At 42.0% G+C, this 25,275-nt stretch overlaps 3 protein-coding genes across 6 annotated transcripts; 2 read left to right on the top strand and 1 right to left on the bottom strand.

The window, feature by feature from the left end:
* Positions 1-573: 573 nt before the first annotated feature.
* prelid1a (PRELI domain containing 1a) lies at positions 574-5,044 on the top strand. Of its 3 annotated transcripts, none has more exons than XM_053429203.1 (6): positions 574-717; positions 1,188-1,319; positions 2,653-2,878; positions 2,959-3,072; positions 3,319-3,397; positions 4,088-5,044. In XM_053429203.1, the coding sequence occupies exons 2-6, from the start codon at positions 1,228-1,230 to the stop codon at positions 4,207-4,209; spliced, it is 633 nt and encodes a 210-aa protein (XP_053285178.1). In that variant the 5' UTR covers positions 574-717; positions 1,188-1,227; the 3' UTR covers positions 4,210-5,044. The 3 variants fall into 3 exon arrangements, with proteins under 3 accessions (XP_053285178.1, XP_053285179.1, XP_053285177.1); XM_053429204.1 differs by having other exon boundaries at positions 575-718; positions 1,195-1,319; XM_053429202.1 differs by having other exon boundaries at positions 583-899.
* A 2,463-nt stretch (positions 5,045-7,507) lies between these two features.
* Positions 7,508-11,667, bottom strand: mxd3 (MAX dimerization protein 3). Its single transcript, XM_053428741.1, has 6 exons — positions 11,479-11,667; positions 10,315-10,414; positions 10,113-10,142; positions 9,884-9,998; positions 9,548-9,713; positions 7,508-8,871 (listed from the first exon to the last, which is right to left on the bottom strand). Exons 1-6 carry the CDS (start codon positions 11,546-11,548, stop codon positions 8,756-8,758), a joined length of 597 nt encoding a protein of 198 aa, XP_053284716.1. The 5' UTR covers positions 11,549-11,667; the 3' UTR covers positions 7,508-8,755.
* A 3,018-nt stretch (positions 11,668-14,685) lies between these two features.
* fam193b (family with sequence similarity 193 member B) lies at positions 14,686-25,184 on the top strand. Of its 2 annotated transcripts, none has more exons than XM_053428694.1 (10): positions 14,686-14,980; positions 16,686-16,964; positions 17,735-17,921; positions 19,570-19,788; positions 20,054-20,474; positions 20,588-20,771; positions 20,859-21,092; positions 22,092-23,151; positions 23,273-23,348; positions 23,489-23,937. In XM_053428694.1, exons 1-10 carry the CDS (start codon positions 14,822-14,824, stop codon positions 23,583-23,585), a joined length of 2,916 nt encoding a protein of 971 aa, XP_053284669.1. In that variant the 5' UTR covers positions 14,686-14,821; the 3' UTR covers positions 23,586-23,937. The 2 variants fall into 2 exon arrangements, with proteins under 2 accessions (XP_053284669.1, XP_053284668.1); XM_053428693.1 differs by lacking the exon at positions 14,686-14,980 and adding an exon at positions 24,820-25,184 and having other exon boundaries at positions 16,689-16,964; positions 23,489-23,561.
* Positions 25,185-25,275: the final 91 nt, after the last annotated feature.

Here is a 25,275-nt window from a genome sequence, read left to right as displayed (position 1 = left end):
GTGTGATTCATTTTTAAGCAGAGAAAATAAATAGAAAAATATTACATTGCTGGTCTCTTTTCGACACCCACATTATTGATTTCATGGCTTAGCCTATATTCCCCTGTTTGCTGTGGATTATAATAGAAGCTGCAAGCCTTTTATCGGGACCATACCAGCAGACCACAACATTAAGTTTGGACCCATTAGGCGTTACGCCTCATGGGTGAAGATTGTCGCTGCAGACAAGAGATAGTTTCCGGGCTGATTTTAGCTGTGCAGAATAAATGATCCATCTGTTCTCTCAACAGTGGGCTTAAGGGGTGCATGCACAAAAATAGCAAGGCGAGGGCAGATGATTATGCTAATGAGTTAAAGTGAAGTATTAGGTTTTCTGGTTGATGTTGTTTTTAATGGAGCCTCACAGACATAGTCATTATTTGTGTTCTGCATTAAAGGACATTTGATCCAAAGTGTATGAAGTGTCCTCTTTGAATAACAGCCGCTTTGTTGGAGTCTGTGGGGCATTTACACAGTCGTGTGGCGCCCCCCAGTGTTGGGACTGAACCTCAGAGCTGCACCCGATGCCGGATGTGTCGTGGAGCGTGACCTTCCCTCTGGATCGAGCCTCGGTGTGTGTGACGGGACTTGTTTCCGGGCCGCGCGGCGAAGTTCGTCCCGACAGCAGCAGCGAGACATGCTGACACGTATCTCCTGAATGTCCATGTCCCCACACTGGTAAACGCCATCTCCGCCGTCCGAGGTTCGATGCCGTTGAATGCCGAGGCGAAGGGGAACTTCCGGGTCCTAGCTTCTAATCCATATTTCGTGCTAGGCTAGCTCATGCTAACGAGGGAGCTCAGCGGTGCGGACGTGACAGATGGGACAGCGCCGTTATAGCTGACGTAACCTCTTTATATGTGAGTTTATTTTGTTCGTGTGGTCGTGATGTCGGAACACAGGCTGATCCAAGCCACGCCAGTGAACTCAGCCTGGTGTTGTTAACGCGTTCTGCTGTCGAGTAGCTGTTAGCTGGAAAGTTCCTGAAAGTGTGTGTCGGTGGCTTTCGCTCATTCTACCTGTGTCTGCGCATTCATTCAGTCATTGGCACTTTTCCGTGTGGTCCCATTTAGTCTACTCAGGCTACGAGCTGGCTGGAGTAACGTAGTAAACTGATGACCTGTCGTGTTTGCTCTGTATTGACACAGGCTGCTGCTGCTGCTGCTGCCAGAATAAACAGTGGGAACCATGGTGAAATACTTCAGCTGCGCCGGTTTGCTCCAAAGTAGCTGGGACCAAGTGTGTATCGCTTTCTGGCAGCGGTATCCCAACCCCTACAGGTGTGTGTGTTCGATGTGCTGGGGAAAGTGTTGGGATTTTTACTCAAAATGGTGGACTCACTTATTTCAACTCTACGCTATACAGTAGCTAATACCACTGTGGTTCAGATGTTAATATTCATTTTATTAGATTTAATAGTCAAGAGCTTTTTTTGTAGTTGTCACACACTTAAAGGTTCCATGTGTACAATTTAGGTGAAAGGTATCTATTGGCAGATATTAAATATGAAAATAATCCCAGTGATGTTTGTAATGTATGATCATGTAACATGCACGAATTGTTGTTTTCTATTCCTTTAGGCCCTTTATATTCTTGAGCATGGCTAGAAATGCCTGTGAAAACCTTTCATTGCCCACTACTGATGTATAATTGTTGTGTAAATGCTAAGTTTTGAATCTTGATTTAAATACTTTATATTTAAATCTGGAGCGGGTCTTCTCTGCAGAGGCTGCCTTGATTTTTTTTACAGTAGCCCAAACTGGACAAGCTTAAAACCTTTTGAGTTTGTATGACAACGGAAGGTACGTGAGGGGTGTTCAGCTGTAACAAGCAACTTCACCACTAGATGTCTCTAAATTCTACACGCTGATCTTTAAACCTATGAACTGATTATGTGACACTGTTACAGAGAAAAGTATCCATTAATGATGGAGTTAAAGGTACAGTGGGTAGAATGTAGTGACATCTAGTGGTGAAGTTGCAGCTTAATACCCCTCCCCTCTCCCTCCCCTTCCAAACATGAAAGAGAACCTGTGGTAGAGTTCAGTTGTCATTAAAACTCGGAAGGTGTTTAGTTTGTCCAGTCTGGGCTACTGTAAAATAACAAGGCGACCTTCGTTGAGAGGACCCATACCCAGTGAAAATATAAAGTTCAGGAAACTCACTGGTACATGTTTAGTGTCCTACTAATATGATAGCTGGACACATATGTGATATTATCTTTCAGTTTTTTATTGCTCATTTAACAAAACAATTCGAGTCAAATCGGATTGGGGAAATGTGGTGATTTCTAACATTTCTTGACCAAACTGTTAAGATGATTAAGTGAATAATCATAATACTAAGTAGTTAATGAAAATAAAGGTTAGTTGCAGCTCTATTGTCTAGTTAATCAACATAATGTCAGTGTCTTAATGAGACGGGCCTTTGTTTGTTTTTTGGTTATTTAAAATGAAATATCTTTGTTGTTAAGGCTTTTTTCTGTCAGTGAAAACTGAACAATGAACCATTTCATTTAGTGATTGACAAAAGAATATAGAATAAAAATAATCGTTGGTTGCAGCCTTACATAGAGTATTGCCTTAATCCATACCATTTCCTTCTCTCCCGCAGTAACCATGTTTTGACTGAAGACATCATATTCAGGGAGGTTACTCCATCCAACTGCCTGATTTCCAGACGTCTGTTGACCAAAGTCAGTCGAGCGCCTCGCTGGATGGAGCGGTACCTTCCAAAGCACATGGCCAGCCATGCCTACATCATCGAGGACTCTGTCTTGGACCCTCAAAAAAAGACCATGACGACACTCACATGGAACCTCAGCCACGCTCGCCTCATGGTAAGCTGGTGCTTGAATCTATATGCGCATAGCGTCGCAACACAGCCTAACGTTTCCCTTGTTCTTTGCCCTCGCCCCAGTCTGTGGAAGAGCGCTGCGAGTATGGAATTAACCCTGACAACAGCAGCTGGACAGAGTTGAAGAGAGAAGCTTGGATCTCCTCCAATGTCTATGGGCTCTCTAGAGCTATTCAGGTCAGTAGAGTGAAGTGGAGCTCGGCACTCCGTAACGACACAGAACACTGGACTCTGACATGAACACTCACCCACCAATCTGTCATTTATAATCTGTTATATTCTGTGTTAAAATGCAACAGCTCAGTATTCTGAGTGATTCATTTATTGTTCCATAAGTAAACATGGGATATGAGTTACAGGTTGCTGACACATTATTCTCTAAGAGCTATTTTCTGTCTTGATGACTGTGTCTTCTCTTTCCAGGAATTTGGCCTCGCAAGGTTCAAGACCAGTGTCACAAAGACCATGAAGGGGTTTGAATATGTACTGGCCAGAATGCAAGGTAACTTCTCATTCGGTTACTAGCTTATTCATCTCTATTGATATTTACATGTATATCTGATGAATTGTGAGTGTGGTGTAACTAGTAACCATCATAATGTTTGCATTGCACTGATGGCTGGAATTAGCTATGAACGGGAAACAAGGGCTCTGATGGTAGATAAGCTGTAAACATTCAGGTCAGCAGATTTAAAGCACATGATGAACTGATTGTTGACATGTTACACGTCAGTCAAATCTTAAGTATGAAGAAGCCTATGTTGCTCTCGAGTTCACTCTGTTAAACACAAGAGCTCTTTGTCCTTCGTGTGTGGAAAGAAGGGTGTGGCAGAGAAAGGAGTAAAACCACTGCCCAGATTATGATTTCATGTTTTGTTTATTTCAGCTTTATCATTTTTAAGCTTGACTAGTGTTTATAATGATAATAACAATAATCGTATTAATTATAATATAACATAATATGACATTTTGTCATAATAATATAATTACTATGAGAGAATTTAATGTTAAAATATGTCAAATGCGAAACATTAAACAAACAGCCCCTCTAGAAAATCCTGGGGATTTGTACATCTCTGAAAGCAGACTTACACAGACAGCTGAAGAATATCAGGGTGTAGCACCTGTATTTCTGAACAACATAAATACATCGATCAGCCAAATTAAAGTCAACATTGTATTTCCTCTGTAGGTGAAACTCCATCCAGGACCTTGACAGAAACGGCCACGGAGCGAGCGAGAGAGACAGCACTGGCAGCTAAGGAGAAAGCCAAAGACTTCGCCTCACACGCCCAGAAGAAACAATATGTATGAGGATCTACTTGAATCACCGGTCGTGTAGATACTGACGCTGGGACAGATTCATCTTTACCCCCCCTCTCATTGTTCAGACAAGCATCAGGGTAGGGCAGGCTGATCCCAGTCTTGGGTATGACACCTCTATGAGGAAGCATCCAAATGAAAATGGTGGGTGGACCATAAAAGGCCTGAGCTGGGTTCAAGAGCCTGTTCCAGCCTCCGCGTGCGTGCCATGCTGAATCATGCTGTTCCTTTATGATACCAGATCATCTCAGTATTTACCAGAGATAGAGATCGTAGAAAGGGACGGCCCAACATGGCAAGAGCTGCCATAAAACGATAATAGCACTTTGCCAACCCTGACACAGTTCCTCAGGCCTTTGTTCAACCTCGGTGCCCATTAACGTTTTAGCCTTCCTTTAGAAGAAAATCATGTTGTATTGTAATAGTTTCACATTATTATCAGCCTCTTGTCTAAGAAGAACACGCCACTGAATATCTGATTCATGCAAATGTTTGTGATTTACTTAAGTTGTTATTGTCGTTTTATTTGAGTTCCGTTCAGCCGCGACCCATCTTAATCATTTTACCAGGTTGAAATTAATTGACTGAAGAAATGTCCATGTTGTTGGCAACCATAGCTTTATACACACAACATAGCACTGATGATATCGTTGTACGATCTGGTTGCCATGGAGAGCAGTGTTTTCAATTCATAATGTGTCTACAAAAGGAAACAATGACACCTTGTACATCCAACTCAGATCTGATGATACAACCAATATAAAAGTATGCTCTTACTGTATCAACTTAATATCCACTTGTCAATAAAAGGACAGTTAATTTGTTACCAGCGTGTTGTAATGACTTTGTACACTTATCTATGTGTAATAACATTCATACTGTAGTTTTTCTTTTTATCATTCTATCATTTTCGGGCTTGGGTCATCAGCAACTCCCACATACCTCATACTACCAATTACAAGCATCAAAATGTTCAACTCTTAAATTTTTCCTTTTACAGCTCCTTGTAGTTTCTGAAATATTCAGCTTTTCCGGTAAATTGTAGGTGTTGGTCACAAACTCCTCCCACATAGTTAAACCAGTTTTAACCACTGAAACGTTCAGTCTGTTCATGACATACAGGTCCCCATTTTTCTTTTTCCAACTCTTCCTACTTTAAATATTCAGCTTTTTCTGAAATTTGGGGTTTTTGTCCTAAGTATATGGTCTTACTCTCCATGACCACCTCACTTTAAATATATATCTTGTGGAGAACCTTGTGTCCATCTCCGGTACTCTTTAACAGGGCAATCCCAAGAAAAGCATGAAGGTGGTTTGCATATTGGTTTCCAGTTTCTCCAGCAAACAGGGATTATTAACATAATGAGATTTCTGAGAGGTTGTAATAAAACAACAGAAAATCGAACCTTTCCAAGTAAACTGGTACACTTCCATTGATACCTCCACGTAGTTGTTCGTTCCTTCTCTGATATACACTCCTGATCAAAATCTTAAGACCAGTTAAAAATTGCATGAATTTGCATATTGCACTGTTGGATCTTAGGAAGGTTCTAAGTAGAGCTTCAAAATGCAAAAAGAAGAAATGGGAACAAGAGACCAAAAGTTGTGAGCAGGCAATTTATTGAAAACAACAATTTAACTCAAATAGGCTGTTCATCAGCTGATCAAAAGTTTAAGACCACAGCCTTTAAAAGCCCAAATCTGTGCAAAAATTTGGATTCCATGTCATTTCCTGTCAAGTAATCACACTGTGAAGATCTCTTGATGGCAAAGGCAAAAAAGTTCACCGTCTTTGAACGTGGTAGGATTGTTGAACTGCATAAACAAGGCCTCTCACAACGTGCCATCGCTGCTGAGGTTGGACGCAGTAAGACAGTCATTTTGCATTTCTTAAAAGATCCTCAGGGTTATGGAACAAAAAAATCAAGTGGTAGACCCAAAAAAATCTCACGGGGGTGAGCCGGAGGATCCGAATGGCTGTCCGTCAAGACACGGGAAGATCCTCGTCCCAAATTAAGGCCATTACTGGTGCTGACTGCAGCCCAATAACCATCAGACGGCATCTGCGAAGGAAGGGCTTCAAAAACAAGAAACGTGGCCACGTCTCCTTCAACGCCACAAAATTGCCCGTTTAGACTTTGCAAGGGAGCACCAAACATGGGACATTCAAAGGTGGAAGAAAGTTTTATTCTCTGACGAGAAAAAATTTAACCTTGATGGTCCTGATGGCTTCCAACGTTACTGGCATGACAAGGAGATGCCACCTGAGATGTTTTCTACGCGGCACAGTGGAGGGGGCGCCATCATGATCTGGGGTGCTTTTTCCTTCAATGGAATAATGGAGCTCCAGGTTGTGCAGGGGCGTCAAACAGCAGCTGGCTATGTGGAGATGTTGCAGCGGGCATCCCTCATGACTGAGGGCCCTCGTCTGTGTGGTAACGACTGGGTTTTTCAGCAGGACAACACTCCAATTCACAATGCCCGTCTGACCAAGACTTTTTTCCAGGAGAATAACATCTTTTGGACCATCCTGCGTGTTCCCCTGATCTTAATCCAATTGAGAACATTTGGGGATGGATGGCAAGGGAAGTTTACAAAAATGGACTTCAGTTCCAGACAGTGGATGCCCTTCGTGAAGCCATCTTCACCACTTGGCGCAACATTCTCACTAGCCTTTTGGAAACACTTGCATCAAGCATGCCAAAACGAATTTTTGAAGTGATCAACAATAATGGTGGAGCTACTCATTACTGAGTCAGTATTTGACACTTTAATTTCTGTTTTAGGAGGTTTTTTTTTTTTTTTTAGCTGTGGTCTTAAACTTTTGATCAGCTGATGAACAGCCTACTTCAGTTAAATTGTTGTTTTCAATAAATTGCCTGCTCACAACTTTTGGGCTCTTGTTCCCATTTCTTCTTTTTGCATTTTGAAACTCTACTTAGAACCTTCCTAAGATTCAACAGTGCAAAATGCAAATTCATGCAATTTTTTAACGGGTCTTAAGATTTTGATCAGGAGTGTATGTATTCCTCCCTTCTTCCTCCATTTTGTTCTTATAATCAGTTGAACAAGTTTCAAGATTTGACAGACCCTTGTACAAACATGAAATAATTCCGCTATCAGTGTCTGAAGTATGAAAACATTCAGTTCATGTCTGCTCTAATTTTTAATTTTCCCACTCCTCATGCTTTTTTAAATATACCTATCGAATGCGCTTTTATAAAAAGGCTTTTAGAGTGGGGACATCATGCAAGGACCTTTACAACTCTTGAAATAACCATAAACAACATAAATATAGAAAATATTTATTCATAAAAATAAAAAAAAGGTTACACCAGTACAAAATGCTACATAGTATTACTGGGCGGAGAGACTGATGAATTCATAGATACTATTAAAAGCTAATAAGGCATCTTGCATATACACAAGTGAAGGGAAGAAAAGCCCCTTCAATTATTAAATATATAGCAATGAATAGAATAGATACTTGTAACACTGCATTACCTGCGTCGTCATTACAAGTGGAAACTACCTGCCTGAGTGGTGTACTTGTTGCATGCATAATCAACATTCTAAAAGACAAATGCACAAGCAGCGAAGTGTACAGTCGTGACGACGGAAACATCAGTTATTATTAGCGGTGAATCAAACAGTGACTGTCATTAGGTGTGTGCACAGAGCCAGCTTAATGCTCACAGTGTCTCGTTCACACAGGGAAGTCTCGCACTTCATCGCAGAGTCGTGTAGTAAAAAAAATACACCCAATTAAGATTCTGCATGGTTGAGTTAACTGCCGGATATCATTGTGCAAATATGACCAGTCAATGTCTCCCCACTCTTTTCCTGTCGAATATAACCACAACCTTTCTTAGATAAAAAACAAGTGCAACGTGTGATCGTTTTGTGCAACAGAAAAAAGAACAATACAATGACTGAACATAACGTAGTCGGACAATAATACAAAACATAGCCCAGATTAATGTTTAAGTGCATGCTACCCATGTCTTATATAGTTTTAGTGCTAAAGAGAAGCTGTATAGAATACTAGACCAAATCTGATTTAAGGCAGAATTCAGTACAGACATACTGGAGTTAAGAATAAGTTAAGAGTTTTGAATAAAAAGCCCTTATCTGGGTTTGGGAAAGCCCTTTAAAAGATGATTAAACTGTTTGAATCCTTGTCGGTAACAAACAACTCATGGCTTTGAAAATCAAATCAAAGGCCATCAGTGGCTGATGCCAAAAATATACATATGCTCAATGTTACATCCATCCCAGCCCAGTGATTTATACTGCTATTCAGTGCAAATGGACACAGCTCATTCACAACCAACATTATTGTTTAGCTTGTAGTCTGACATCATGTGAGGGGGAAAGTTGCTCCTCCTTTTTACAAAGAAAACAAAAGTGTTCAGCTGTACAGTAACGTCTCCTCCCATCATCCCTTGCCTCCATTTGCTTGATTTTTGGAATGTTTTCACGTTTTCTCCTCCTCGATCTGGTGACGGCACGTTAAGCGACAGAAGGTTAACTGCCGTCATAGCCAGGCTTTGTCCATGTTGGAGTAACAGTGGTCTGCGTCAGCCTGTGTAATCAGTCCGTCAGGGTCCACACAGTCAAACACAATGCTCTCCACGTCAACTTCCACGTCCTCTGTAACGAGACAAAACATCGAATCATCAGCGGAAGGAAATATGAAGAAATCCTCCTGTTATGTGGTACGTAAAACCAGGGCTGGGTCACATGATCAACATCAACAGCTTTCATTTACAACAATATATCTTTAATATTGATGTCTATCACAACTAGAGCCCTCACTGACTTAGTGGTCAGCCAATAAATGACTCAAATAAATGTCTTTGTCATTTTTGGGGTATATATCAGCTGATATCCGTTTCAGTCATTTTTTACTTCCTATCTGTGTCAGCCTCAAAAAATCCATACCAGTCGGGCCCTAATCACAATATGGAAAAAGCAGACTAAAACAATAACTTAAATTGATTATGTTCTATTACTACACACGCCTCTTTAGGAGTGTAGAATAAAACACTTAAGCTGTTGATTCAATTTTGCTAATGATTTATATATTTAGACAAAAGAAGCTTAGCTTAATACAAATAATATTTTTTGCACTGAATGAGATCTGTGGATTTCCCCCCATCACTGCCATTTAGAGTGCATTTTTAAGAATGATTACATTAATCCAAATCTGCCTTAGCGCCACTTGACAATTGTACTCACACAGACTTAAAAAATGGTAAACTATCCTTTAAACTCTCTCTGCTGTGACTTGGCATTGTTCGGCGCACTAAGCTGAGAGGAGACCCACCTCTGTCGGAGTCCGACCTCTCGGACGACATGGTCGACCCCTGGCTGTTGTTCCTCATCCTCTCCGTGCCCCTCTGCAGCTGCTCCAGCCTCACCCGCAGCTCCCTCTGCTCCCAGCGCAGGCGACCCTTCATCTGCTCCGCACGCTCGTCCTGGTCCTGCAGCTTCTGAAAGGAGGAGGCGGAGAGGAGAGAGAAAGGAGTGAGCTGTGGACCAAACCTTGAGACAAAGAGAAGATGGAACCTCGAGGCCACGAGAACATGGTCACTAAAAGGTTTGTTAACATCCTAGCCACCTAAAACTGCATATGCATAGAGTGCAGGGCTTCTGTTTGCACCTTAATGTGGAGCTGGGCTCGTCTCAGCAGGTTGAGGGTGGTGCTCCTCACGGCATCGGACGACAGGGGGACTTGTTCCTTCAGCTGGTCCAGGCAGTGCTTCAGCTGAGCTCGTCTGCAGAGCACAACAACAACAATCAGCGACTTTTGAGGTTTGTCCGTTCCAGCAGGGTGTTTCAAGATAACTTTGACATTGAAGGTAGGATATATATTTAAAAAAACGAGTTACCTGTTTTTTTCCAGCTCGTTGTGAACCGACCTGCAGGGACAGACAGGAGGAGACAAGGGGGTTTAGTTGAGAGTAATACATTGTGCTGCTCAGCAGTGACAGTCAGAGTGTTGGTGTTTGAAAGGGGGCGTTTTTATCAAAGCAGACAGTCAGGCCTTAACAGCCACACCCTCCTGTCAGTTGTGTTATGTCATGTATTCACCTATTGCCACCAGCAGATATCTTCCTGCTCTTCTGTTTGCTCTTCCTATCCGAGTCACCGGGGCTGAGAGGCAGGACTGAGGCATACCCATGTTCTGCTTCTGTTCAGGGAAACACAACCCGTCACAGCTGTGTTAGGAAATAAACTCTTCTCCGAAGGTGTGGTCTCTTTTTTTAGCCCACGACGACAGACCACAAGTGTGTGTCTGGGACAAAGTGTTGGTTGGAACACGGAATAATACCCCCCTTGTTTTCTTTTTTATAATTATACTCATATTTATAAAATTTTGTTCACAGGTAAAAAATAACAATACTAATAACAAGTCTATAAAAAAAAGTTGCAAAGTGCTTCACAAAAAACAAGTCAAAACAAACATAGAAAGTAAACATAAACATAAAAAATGTAATTAAAAAAGGAATAAAAACTCTACACGTTTGACTTATTATTTACTTATTATTACTTTTACTGGTGTTTTCTGACTTGACCGTTTGCTGCTGTAGCAGTGCTAACCCCACCCCATTGTGGGGCTAATAATGGTTTATTTTTTTATCTTGTGCTAAATATAAACGATATTAAATGATTCATATGAAAGAGCTCCCCTGTTGTGACCGGTGATTTGTTATTATTATGTTATAACGATCCTCATCCTCGGGCTTTAAGTGACTGAAGTGAGATGAGGACAAAGACTTTGTGCCGCTGTCATCAGCATCTTCCGCCGGGCGGTTTGTTTTAGGATTTGGCGCCATCACGCACCGATCCTTCACTTTGATAAAACCCACTCTTCGGTCCAGTGAAGAAGCCGAGGCGGTGGCTGCGGGACGAGGCGGGTGAACGTAACTTGTGGGTTCGGTTTATTTTCTGCCGGACTTTCATTCAGTGCTCCGAGCGCTCGGGGTTCCTTTTCAAACCGGGAGCAGATTGGCGCCTTCGAGTACAATGATGCCTCGGATATGTGGGTCACTGAGTCAAACGGAGAGGACCGCTTCTAATAAAGTCCCTGCACAAATAATAACCTCCCTCCAATCTCGATCCTCTGCGGTGTGTCGTGACCCTGCGGTGTGTTCTGATCGCATAGTTTGTGTGTCTCCGTTGTGCATTTTGTTGTTCAACACTGACCAACTTCCTCCCCCCCTGCACACTGACAGTTGTCGGTTAAAAACATACCTCTCTCCCTCCTCTCCAGGAACTCGGCGGCCCGCAGAAGCACCTGGATGTTGCACATGTGGTCTTCCATTGTTGTTGTTGTTGTTTTCGAGGTAAATAAGCAGTAAACCGGGGTAAACAACCTTCCTGCGGTTCTGTCGTCTGCAGCCTGGAGCAGATGAAGCTGTGTCTGTCCTACGTCCACAATCGTCACAGCCCAGACACTGGTGCTGCGTTCACGAACCCCCGATAAACTCGGATATTATATCATCTTCCTCATATTGCCCTTACACGCCAATATTTGCTCCTAGAAAAAGTGGTACACTTTGGTCAGCCAGGGTTTATATGGCAGTAGCCTACTTTTTGTATAAAACGGCAAGTAAACAAAAATAACCAATCATGAATCAAAGTGGGAAAAGACCCCTTTCTATCTAGGACAAAGTCATAAACACTGTCAAAGTAAACGTGTTTCTCAATAACTCCAGACCATGAAGAAGTAGTTGAACATTAGCCAGCTGTCAAATTTACATAAATGTAGATTATTGTGTGTTTTTCGAATAAATCAATAAATTAAACTAAATTATTAGATTTTCCGTGTCTAGTGAATGCACCGAGAAAAGACGTAATACGTCATTGTCAAGCCCCCAGCCCCTCCCCTCCACAGCACCTTTATTTTTCAGACATTTAGTGACACGAGCTTATGTAATTGCCCCAGGGCCGGCCCTGGCAATGTTGGCGCCCAAGGCGAGATTTCAAATTACACACGCAAACTGTCATGCATCCCCGAGAAGTTTTGGAGTGTATACAGATTTTGTAAGCTATAAAAATCAATAAAAATATATAATAAAAAATATAAAAAGAGTCTGAAATCAGCTATACTGATAGCATATCATGTCATGTCGACAAAAACAAACATTAATGATGTCCACAATCGGGCTGATTCTTACCTCTATATTGTTCTTTCTTCTCCTCCTCTACTTTGCGATGCAAATGTCCCTACTATGCTGCCTAAATTAGTAGATATTATACTTCTCTTCGTATGTATCATGCTGCTATAAGGAACTGTTGTGAGGTTGTAGTTGTTAAGGTTCATTTTTCTCTTTTTGTGCATCCAGCGGAGTCGAGTGGAACGGCATATGCCAGTCAACTCGCCTAGGCCGTACCCGACACCCAACGGGACAGGTTCTGTTTGCGACTTGGATTGTTGCTCTGGCTGGATTCGCTGCATGCATCTGATGTGATCCCACCTCTAGCCTGTCATTTTGCTGCCAAGAGAGGGAGAGGGAGGAGAAACATTGAGGAGATTGACACCATATAGGTTTTTAAAGCATGTTATATCATCCAGTATCTAAAATCCCAAAATACGAAGGTAACTTTTAAGTAAGGCTGTCAAATATATGTAGAAAAGTAGAAAATATTTTCTCTGAAGTGTGTATCAAGACCAGCATAGAATGACACGGACACGTACACAAACAATGATTTGATACACATATTGCACAGTCTTTCTTTATAACACACATTCTTAGATGATCAGTTCCCCTGCATAGAAACATTTGTCCGGCACGAATACTGTAAATTAAATAAAAACATGTGTGTGCAAACACTGATCTATGAATAATTATTTGTCATGGTGTGGCTGGCGGCACTAATAGGACAATCCACTCATATTTATCATAATGTCTGTATCATCCGTTTCTTTTAACAGTGCAACACTGATTTGTCTGTTCAATTCAAATATTTTCTAAGCACAGTCCTGTTTACACTGGAAATATTCTGTTTACATTACATATATTATAGCTTTTTCACATATTTCCTTATGTTTATATTTCCCTCATCTATATAGTTCTTTATTTGTATAGTGCCTATTTACATCTTATTAATCTTAATGGATGTTTCTTATCTTTACATTCCCTTTTAGCCGCAGTTAAATCTCAAATTTGACCTGGATTGGCACTGAATAAAAGTTAATTTTATGTTATCATTTTCATAATCATATTTCTCAGCAATGATGATTGTAGTGCGACCTCTAAAAAGTAAGCTAATGGATATGACTGCATATAGTCTCATCTTGTTTCAAAAGCATTTCAGTTACTGTATTTATATTTGCTAAATGTTGAAAAACAGTAATTCCCTGTAACTATGTATATGAATGTTCACACTCAGTTTTAACCAACTGCAAATTCCAAAAATGTATGAGAGGCCATTACTGGGATAACCTATCATTTACTATTTTCTACAACTCAAACTTTTTTATTTTTACATTTTCATTCAGGATAAATTTCTATTGCAGCTGATTGAAACACTGGAGTAAAATGAATTTTCTCATGTTGAATCTCTGTATATGAGCTCCACAGATGATGGGTTTGATTGAAAATACTCATATTATCTGATGTTGAACCCGAAACGTAAGAATTTCCCACCTCAGGGTTTATAACTGAGAGTTCAAGGGTAAGGCCCATAGGTCGGTGTAACCTACAGTTGAAACAGGACACAGATGTGTAAAAAAAAACACATCTAAACCTCAATCCCAGCCTTCATCCTTCTCATTACCTCTGCCAAGGAGGTAATGCCTTCACCACTGTCTATTTGTTTGTTGGCTGTTTTGAATGTGCATTAAGGTAATGCAAAAACTACTGGATGGATTACTGCGAGACCTGGTGAAAGGATGTGGTCATGGAAGGACCCATTACACTTTGGTGCAGATCTGGATCAGGGCGCGGATTCCATTTTTCCTGAGATAGGGTTTTATGGTAGACATTTCCATTGTTTTCAAGGAATAGCTAATTGATCTTGATTAAAAAATAAAACTGGCAGATTTAGGGGATACATATATATGAGTGTGTGCGAATTCTGGTGCAGTTTAAGGAGACTGTTGAGCCTTGGCAGAGTCAAGGGCTCTGAGTACCATTCTAGATTAATCTATAATATTATGTTTTACATTACAGAATTTATAGAAAGTATTGTTACAGATAAATAATTACAAATTGTATATAATTGAATTTTCACTACATACTGTAACACGCAGAAAAAGGGTTTGAATAACTGAGCTGTTACATTTTTCAGACTGAGGCTGTATTCAGAGGAAAGTGGCAGGAGAGGCTTGACCTCACTAAATATGGCGGCATCCGGCTTCACTGTCTGCGCATGACTGCAGTGGGATTCCCCGTCTAGGAGTGAAGCCTCTTTGCCAGCAGTATCTTTAACCTATGAACTCCCGAGTGTGCCAGTCCTCCGCCATATTGACTGTTGTCTTGACTGGAGGAGATATAGAACATTTTGAGGTCCGAGAAGAAACGAAAGTGTGCCTCCGGAACCACCGAAACTGGTGCAAACTTGGGCAAAGCGCGCCATAAACATCGCGGCAATGGCCAGGAAGAAAAGCAAGCAGCCAGGGGTCGCCCAGAAGGAGCTGGCGCCCGGAGAGCAGACCGCACCGAAGAGCCCCGTCTCTCCCGGCGATGCAGCTGGCGGTGGCGGTGGAGATGCTGGGCTGGATCGGCTGGCCACCACCAGGGCGAACCAGGTAGCTAGCAGCAAGTCAATCGCTGCCTCTGTTTGAAAATAGGCTAGCTTAGCCTCTGCGCTAGCAACACTCTGCTAACCCAGGGATCCTCCATTGTGCTTTTATTCCGTGTAGCTAGCTCCTGCAGAGGTGAAGGTACACACACACACACACGCTGCTTGGTGGGAGGCTATTTTAGACCTAACGTAGTAGTGGTGCTCGATGTGGGGGGTGTACGTCGTTCGATATGTAAATAAATAAATAACATGCTCAACTTGGCTAGCAGAATCGCCCACCCAGCCTGCCGGCTTTCGGAGGGCAAGTGTGGCTAGCGCTGCAGCCCACCTCCCTTTGCCCGGACAGGTGACATTGTGCCTCGGACAGGTCGTCTGGTTTCCAGGGTTCACAACTCCTCATCCGCCCCAGCTAACGTTAGCCATCAGGCTAGCCGGGCTACAGCTAGCGTGCTGCAATGTGCTACACTCGAGCCCATCCGCAGGAACCAGTCAGGCGGCGGTGGCTAACAGCTACTAGCCAGACAGCTAAAGGAGATTGCGGGTTCATAACGAGGGTGGCTCCCCCCAGACGTAGTTTGTGTTGTTTATTCTGCTCTGTGAGCTAATGTGCTGTCGCAGTGCTGACAGCAGCTAATGTCAGAAGTTTCAGTGCACGGTAGTATGTCGTTTCTGTGATGCTAGTGATGCTCGTCGGTGGCTGCAGACCCGAGTGGGTAACATTGGAGAAGTTGAGATGAGGGACTGTTGCAGCCTGGAGCTCAGCTAACCTTACACGTGACCTCTGACCCCTGGCGGGACTGGGCTACTACAGCTTATACCACATGTGTTACATGTCATAACAGCCCATGTAACGTTTTCTGAAGAAATAAGTAACTTAGGAAAAACCTGCTGAGCTTTATGTGAAATCTATTTATTGCGATATTATAAGTTTGTCTACTGATCCACACTGGAAAATATCTATCAGTAAATCACCAGTTTATTTGGTACATCGAGGTCAAACTAATGGCAGCTAATTTTCATTTTGATAGTTACACAGAGTTGATAGACCCCATTTTATGTTGCATAATGTTTTGCATCAGTCTTTGCAGTCTTCTTGCTCATACATCTAATCAACTTTTCACTGTCCATGCACACACACATAATCAGGGTCATGGATTGATTGCCGAGTAGGTTTATACAAAGAAGGGAACTTTCGAGATCTTTGTGCATAAACAAAAAAATTTAAACAGGAGACAGTATAAAAATGCCAAACACTATTTAAAAAAAAAAAAAAAAAAAAGAGTCAATGTTAGATATATGCAAATTGAATGTTTTACAGTATGACCATTGTTGGCCACAGAGAGTTCCACCACTGTCACAGTCGAGGATATTTAGTTAGTGCTATGATGGGTCCTGAGACTTGTTGATAAGGCCGCTGCATCTGTGACAAAACTGTTCTTGGGATGTGACGTTTTGGTCCTGTTGGTCCAAAGGCTCCTGCGACAGGGAAGTAACTCAATTAGTTTGAATATTTACACACAAAAAAATTCAGTTTTTTCCCCCTACTGTATTTAGTTGGCATTGTCAAATAAATTAGAGACTATTCTGAGATCAGGCCTAACAGACCCTACTTTTTCCCTCTAGTGTTCATTAACCTACAAAATTCGGTGTCACACATCTCAAGTTGATTGGTTATTAGAGTATTTAACCACCTCCCTTTCTCCTCCTAGCCCATGCACACCTGCTGCCTCCTGTGTCACCGTGAATTTAAGGACTGGGGAGCAAGCTCCACGAACGGACTCCCTGGGGGCCACGGGACCAAGTTGGCTGACGCTGTGCCTGCGCTCTCCCAGGCCTTATTGCGGGAGGCGCCAGGGCGTAAGCTTGCAGACGCGGTGCCCTCGCTGTCTCAGTCCCTGCTGGGAGAGGTGCCTCTGTGGATCTGTCAGAGCTGCTGCAAGAGTGTGGAGGAAGAGGAGAGGCGGAGCAGCCAAGAGCATCCGACGCCGGTAAATAAAAGGGGACTGATTTGGGTCACGTCAGGGTCCTTCGCACCACTTCTTTATTTACGACATTTTAGTTCATCTCTGTTTGTGTCTGTCGACTGGAATAATCTCATCTTTATTCATCATACAGAGCAATGTATTTGCATGTTCTAACTACAAATCTGTCAGTCTGAATGCCACCTTTGATTCAATTTGTTTCAGAATAGCTTGTAGGGCCACAAGAGTTGATAGCTTTGCTTTATGTTTTTACAAAAAATACTTAAGATGAAATGCAAATGTTGGACACTTACTGTATCATGGGGTTTCAGGTGACCATGGTGTTTAAGATTAAATCATATTTTGCCCAAATTTTTTTTCTATCCCTTGTTTTGCTACCATGATTTGTTCAATTCAGTTTAATTTGTTTAATGCCCAAATCAAACCCATCATACTTTATCGCAAGGCACTTGAAATTCAACAGTTTCTACAAGAAGCAAGCACTTTGGTGTCCGTGGAGAGGAAAAGCTCTCATTAGCTGTAAGAAACCTCTAGCAGAACCTGACTCAATGTGGGTGACGGTCTGCCTCGGCTGGTTGGGGTGAGAGGAGACAAATGGGTAAGAGAGGAGAGTTGAGTAGAAACGAGGGGAGAGAAGAGATAGGGGGAGAGGGGAGACGGACCAGGAGCAGTTGTGTAACCATCATAATGGAAAGTGCTGGTCCTATGTGTGCCAAAATGCAAGTTTGTGTAGATTGCCTGATGATTAACTAATTCAGTGTTTTTTTGTCCTTCAGGTACCATTGTCACACTCTTCCTCCTGTAAGTCCCAGAGCTGTGGGAACGGTTACCCGGAGCAAAGTACTGTAGACTGGGACCCGAGTTCCTTCCTGTCAGCCCACAAACTGTCAGGTCTCTGGAACTCTGCCCACACCAATGGAGGGGAACACTGCAACCACAATACTTCTTCACACTCACAACAAGGTCTGTGATCAGAGGGACGACTCCAAACAATCTTTAATGATGGGGACAGTTATTCATTTCAAGCTTGTGTTGTGAGTTTCAGTTTAGTGAAATGGACACAAATGTTGTTTAGAACCAGATCTCCAGGAGTGCTTTGTTAGGGTACTTGCTCAGCATAAATGTGTGATACATCTCTGGCTTCTTTGTTCAAGTGCTGGTCTAAGATGTTTTAGAGGAACAAAGAGGCATCTTGTAAAAGCTTATGATGTTTTGCATCCTGAGGTGCTTCGAGCTCAGCATTATCAAACTTGCAGAGATATTTTGAGATTGTTGTTAAAACTATGATGTGCACTCAAATTTAAAATGGAGGTGAGCTAACCAAATCAGATAGTATTGCTCTGATCAGCAGTTATGAAATATGCATAGTTGATTCTGATAAGCTGATCATTTATTTAATTCCATCTTATTATGAAATTCCAACAAAGCCAGGAGTAGCAGAAACTACCGTACTTAACATTTCTTAGCTACTTTGAGTTGCAGCTTTTCAATTTGATGACAAATCTACCCTAAAAACAATCATCTCTCACATACATTTTGTCATTGGGATTTTTTTTCTTGCAATATTAAGCATTCATATAGAAACCTACATCCGTGGAATTGAATGTTTGCTTTTCACTGCTATATTTGAAAACTACAAAGGAGTAATTATAGTGTTCAAAATATATAATGACAAGCCACATGGCGCAACATTTTAATGTTGTGAAATGTTAATTATAGCCAACGATAACAAGTTCACCATTTGATATGTTTTTCTAACGCACAGACAAGGAAACTGCACCTAGAGGAGAACAGAGAAGATCTTAAAACGAACTTCCTGTTGCTCTCATTCATTTGAAAGCCACAGTTGGGACATGGGTTCAACGATGGTTCTCATGTGCTGAAAAATCATACCTAAGCTGCTATATAGTTCAGAAACAAAAATAGGAACTAATCCTTTTCCGTAAGTTATATAAGTGATTATCCAGTTAGGATTTTTGTCATACCAACAGAATGACTTTGAAAACCACTAATTGAGATGCATTAAGCGTCAAGTGTAGTTTTGTAATCGAGTCATTGCAAGTTAGATTTAAATTTTATCATGGATTATGATAGCCCGGTTTTCTAAGCACATGGTCATGACATTACATTCTTTTCAAATAACTTATTTTTCTGTCCTTCAACTTCAAAACTAGAGGTTTTTAGGAAACGTGTGTCTAGAAAATGTGTCAAGCTAGAATATATCTGAAAGGACAACTATTCTTCTTAATTGTCTTGAGTTTGATGGGAATTTAGGAACTTTATGTACTTCAATATATATCATGGTAAATGTTAAAGTTTACTGTAACTTGTAGCTGTGTCTACTGATAATGATGAGTGATTTATATCTGTTAATTTAGATATTGTAGCACCAGTTTTATCCTTCAGGGTTATCCTACATGGGGATTTTTGTGACATGGCCAGAAAAAAACAATTGTAATGCTCCTCTAAAGCTCAACACTGTTTTATACCACACTTTATGAACAAATTAATTTGCTATCAATGTCTTGAACAATGTTTTGGTATCAGTAATCATAATCACATTACCTTCATCAGTGCCCTAAAACATCCATTGAAACTTCTCCATCTCCAGGTTTAACACTGGGATCAGCCTTTCATGAGAAAAGAGGACTTCATGAAGCACCTGGGAAATCTGCGAAAACATCAGGGACCAAAGTCTGTCCCTACAGTCACCCGTCATCCCAGAATTCCAGTGGATCGTCTGCTGGGAACCCCCTGTCTACCTCAGCAGACCTTTGTAAAACCACTCCTAAGCACTTCAAGACCATGTGCCGGCGACCAACGCCACCAGGTAGATTTTATTGAGTAATTGGTTACCATTACTGTAGTGGAAAGCATAATTAGAAACATATATTGGTCCCTCAGGGTTTACTAGACTTTGTTGTTGCGTTTGTTTATCAATAGAAAAGTGGAGCAATTTAGTACTACTCATGTCTAGTAATCTATATAGACTTGTGCAAATAAGAAATCAAATTAGATGAACTGTGTAGACCAAAAATATGTGAATAGATAATTTTTTTGAACTAGTCATTTTATTCATATTTTCCATTGTCCAGGTGAAGCCTTCCACCCCAGTGACCACCATCAACACACAGACTTGTCGGTACCCCCCAACAGTCCAACCGGCCTGTCGTCCCAGCATTCCTCCCTCCTGCCCCCAAAGCCAAACTCCGGGCAGCACGGTCACGTTACCTCGTCATCTGGCAACAGTGTAGCCGCCCATGCAGCGCACGCTCCCTTCCCCCCGCTGGTACCGAATCTCCACGGCCCTACAGCCAAACTTAATTCTCCCTGTCCGGACAGCCCAACACCTGTCCACAAGCCCAGCCCGTGCAAAAACTCCCACATTCCCGCTGTGAACACGCAACACAACAAACTGGGCACATCTTTAATAGGCTGTAACCACCCCTGTAATGGACACAGTCAGGGAACGGTGGCCACTTCCAATGTAGGTCATCTGTCAGCTGGGGCCTGCAGGTGAGGAATGATATCTGGTGGATGTAAAAGACAGCAAGTGGCTCTGTGTTGATTCAGAATACAAAGAGCGTCTGGGTGTTGATAACATAATGTCAATTCTTTCTTATTTGTAGGGACCAGGCGTGTAAGGGGCACAAAATGACTAATGGGACGCTGTGTCATCCTCCGTCTGAGCTGGAGGAAGGGGAAGATGAAGACAGCAGCTCTGAGAGGAGCTCCTGCGCCTCCTCTTCCACCAACCAGAAGGACGGAAAGTACTGCGACTGCTGCTACTGCGAGTTCTTCGGACACAATGCGGTACTTAGAAACCTTTTCTTGCAACGTAGTTGAGAGTTCCCTTTATAGATTCTAACAACAATATTTTAATATATCCTTCTGTCACAGCCTCCAGCTGCACCAACGAGCCGAAACTATGCTGAGATCCGAGAGAAACTTCGCTCACGTCTGACCCGACGTAAGGAGGAGGTGCCCCAGCGTCCAGATTCAGACCCGTTGGTGCCTGAGGTCATCGACAACAGAGACGTGGACGAGCTGCTAGACTTCATAAACAGTTCCGAGCCAAAACCTGTGAACAGTGCCAAGGCTGCCAAACGGGCTCGACATAAACAAAAGAAGAAGGTATGAAACTGTAGAAACAACTTATGGTAAGATTTAACCAAAGACGGCAAAATTCTGCAGTGGTAAGCGTTGCCTAAACACAAGCATCTCTATTCAAACTGGGCCTCAGCTCTGGTTTCACATTAAGAAAATGAACAGTAAACAGCTACACAGGACTACATGCATGCATTGTCTCCTGTAAGTCCCTTGTGTATCTGTAGGCAATCTGAATCCTGTTGTTAATTTCCATAATGTAAATTAATTGACGCATAACTGCTAAAAATAGCTCCCATGTTTCAATTTAACATTAAGATTACTCTGACTATGTCAACCCTTGGATACACAAGCTTTGCAAACCCCTTCTCGTGCACAACATGGGTCAAACATGACCCGTCTGCATTTAATGTGTTATTTCTTGCATGCATGGCCGGGTGATCCTTTGCTATATTCTTCTATAGCTTATTCTTCCTTCCTAATTTAGAAGAGTTTATGAACTTTATGAAGTTTAGCATTAATGAAGAAGGCTCCTTCAATCAGTCATCAAAGGAGTTTTCTTCATTTAGGAGAGCTGGATTCCAAGACGCACACACAACTCCTGCTTGATTCTGTAAAAACATAGCTGAGGACCTAGTCTATTATTCTAATAGGTCCTCAGTATCAGATATTTTAGACTTCGATCAAGACTAAGAATTGCCTGTTCATCCTGTTCCTCGTGCCTCTTTATGACAATTTTAACCGTAAGTCTGAAATAAGCCATACTAAAACTCCGGATAAAGAAATCAGAGGAAAAATTCAGATTTTGTGAAGTTAAATGGGGAGTACCTGAAATACTGAATACTGAAATTCATTCACTGCAAAGATATAGAAAATAAAAACTCAGCTGGGTCAGTTTTGACCCATGTTGTTTATTAAAGGCCCAAAAATTCTGACCAATGATCAGAGATATGTATTGACTTGGTAACATTACATTTTATATGTGTATCAGCCCTTGGTCTCATGTCTGTACCGCATCTGTTTCAGGAAAAAGCTCAGCAGGGCAACATGGGTGCTGCAGGCAGTGACCCTCACTCCGATCCATCTGAGGCCATGGAGGACCCAATTCCTGATGGTTCTGAAGCCAGCCGGCTGCTGGACTGGCCTCAGCTGGAGCTTGAGCGTGTCAACAGTTTTCTCACTAGTCGGCTGGAAGAGATTAAGAACACCATCAAAGACTCAATCCGGGCCTCGTTTAGCATGTACGACCTCAATCTGGATGTCAATGACTTCCCAAAGAAGGCAGCCACGTTGGAGGGCAACCATTTACTGTCCCATCTCAATGGTTCCTCGGACCTGCAGCAGATAGACCTCGACCTTGCCCCTCTTTCACTGGGATCGTTTAAAAGCCACCTCGATTTGGTTAATGGATGGGAGGACACAAGTGCTGTATCATCTCCTAACACCACCACAGCGTCGGGAGTCATTGTTGGGTCAAAGGACATCCAGCGGTTGCCCACAACCCCCAGTCTCTCAAAACTCATACGGGTTCGCTCTCCAGAAAGATGCCCGTCTACTGGATCTGACAATTTGCCACTGGTGCCAGCCCTAGCAACGGCGAAATCGAAGGAGGACAAGCCTGATCCCAAGAACGCAGCTGTTGGGAACGGTGGTGCGAAGTCAAAGAAGAATAAAAAGCAGCAGCAAAAACTGGAGCAATCTCTGTTTGAGCAAAATTCAACCAAACCGATAAAAGCGGCCGCCGGGACTGAACCACAGAAACCTAGCGAGTCTAAAGAAATGGCTTTGAATGTCTCAAAAGTCCAGAGCAAACATCCGCAGCACACTGCAGACAACCAGAGGAACGGACCTAAGAGGGTCGAGGAGGGCAGATCATCCAAACAGGGAGCAAATGGAGCAAACTGTGGCCTCTCGAATGCACAAAGGGGGAAAGGTGACCCAGAGACTCGGGGAGGTCGAGCCGAGCCGGATGCAGAAAGCAAAGCTCACCCCACGGTTACAGCAAATGGGCCGCAGCAGCTGCAGCAGACATCCAAGGGGAAAAAGAAGAACAAGAACAAGAGTGAAAAATCCGGCGGTGCTATCGGTAAGTGAAGATGTTTGTATTTACAATCATAACAATGTGTGTTTTGTTGCCGTTGTTTAAAAAAATGTAAATGTATCTGTCCATTTTAATTTTCAACCCTTTTTCTTTTTTCTTTCTTTAGATGATGTATTTCTCCCTAAAGATGTGGATCCAACACAATTGGATGAGATTGATAGGGAAGTGGAATACTTCAAAAGGTAAACTAAACAACAGCAATACAACCGTGGGTCAGGAAAAGAATTTGAGTTTAGCTGTTATGTTGATGACTATTAGAAGCATCACTAAATCTGTGCATTCTTTTTTCCTCTTCTTGTTTGTCCGTCTTTTTTCCCTGTAGGTTTTGCCTTGATTCTGCAAAACAAACTCGCCAGAAGGTAGCAGTGAATTGGTCCAACTTCACCCTCAAAAAGGTTCCTTCCAATGCAGCTCAATAACTTGGATGAGTGCCAGAGATAAAAAAAAAAAAAAGATCTCACCACACAGTCTTTCAGTAGAGCGTTATTTGGCCTGAGGCGTTCTCTCATTCCCCGTTTTCTTCTCTTTCTTACCAAGCCTAGGGTCCCAAGTTCAAAATCAAACTCCATTCATTCAGAAGACTGAAACAGAACTTGTGGCTAAGAAGCCAGGGATCTGTCTCAAGGCAGACTCGACCCTCTGCTCTTATCGCAATGTTCACTAAATGAGAGATGCAAAAATGGATAAAAGTCTGACTCCAATGCATCCATGTGCTCACGTATGTAAACAATTACCTTACATGAAAATAAATGTTTTTATTACAAAATCTGAGACATTTTAACGTTGTTAAACTTCTGGAAATCAATCGGTTCGATTTGGTGCTTGGCATTTTGACCTACTACACAAGGCTCTGTAGACACTACACACTATTTGTCTAATACTGTACAACTGACAAGAAGGAGCACAAAACAACACTTTGACCTTGTTTTAGGGGGGGAAAAACACTTGGTTTTACTCACAGGCGTTAGTGATTGTTCATGAATTCCAATTGGATTACTTTGATTTTGATCAAATTGTTTTGGAATCAGTGACAGAAAATTTTACAGAAGAGCACTTGATGACCTTCCCTCTACACTTACCTTTTGTACAAACTCCAGAAAAGTGGAGAAAACATGAAATGTTTGACAGTTTTCAGTTCACAAACACTAAATTAACTTTGTGGGGAAAAATTTCACTAACTCTAAATTTCATTTAACTCCAATTAGATACCCATGCATAAAGTGTAGAAGAGAAAAATCTAAATCCTGTCCCCTGGTCCTGTTATCGGGCGAAGTTCAATGTGTCTGTTGCTTCAATATCAATCCTCCCTCGGTGTTAATCTAGAGCAAATATCTTTCAGTGATAACCAATATACACTCTGCCATCTGTTGGAGAAAAGTCCTTTACCACGGTTTCCTCACTCTCAACCCCTATATCCCAGCAGGGACAGGTACACCAGAGTGCAATGTTCATTTTAAGATTGGAACCATCACTCCTTGTTTGAGACAGTTAATTTCAATGCTTGTACATACCGAGTGATTATTTTGGGCCCTTTTGAGCCTTTGTCATATGTTTCCCTAGGTTGTGTGTCTACAATATGTTTTCAACCATACTACTCTTTTTTTTCTTTTCTTTTTTTCTGTACTGTGACCCTGTTGGCACCCTCCACCTCAGCTAGCCGATCTCAAGTCCACCTCTTGATGATCTTTGAATGACAAGTACCCCAGAAGACTTGATCCCAAGGGCCTGGGGATTGACACCAGTAACCACGTTTTAGCTGATGGCTTTCACTGAGATGGATGATTCCTTTCCTGAATCTGTGTTCTGAGATTTTGTTTTCATATGACATCTCTGATGCTTTTCAGGTTATACTCAATTAGAGAAGATTATCTTAATGTTTCGAATGTAGATTTATACTATTCCAATAATAGCCAAGTGTATGTTGGCTTGTTTCTTTTTTTTAAAGTTCACTTTTGATACTGTGAAGAATCTTTCGTTCAGAAAGATTAAAAACAATACAGTTTTGACAAAAAAAAAAAGTGTGGTGTTTGTTTTCTAAGTTCAATCTAACTTCAGTGTTGGTTTCCATGACGCTTCATTGCTCCTCCCCTTCCTGCAGCACCAGACGGA

Source organism: Pleuronectes platessa, chromosome 8 (genome assembly GCF_947347685.1).
Source record: "Pleuronectes platessa chromosome 8, fPlePla1.1, whole genome shotgun sequence".
Lineage (NCBI taxonomy): Eukaryota > Metazoa > Chordata > Actinopteri > Pleuronectiformes > Pleuronectidae > Pleuronectes > Pleuronectes platessa.
Note: the sequence above shows the minus strand (reverse complement) of the source record. Positions and strands in the feature narration are given on the sequence as shown.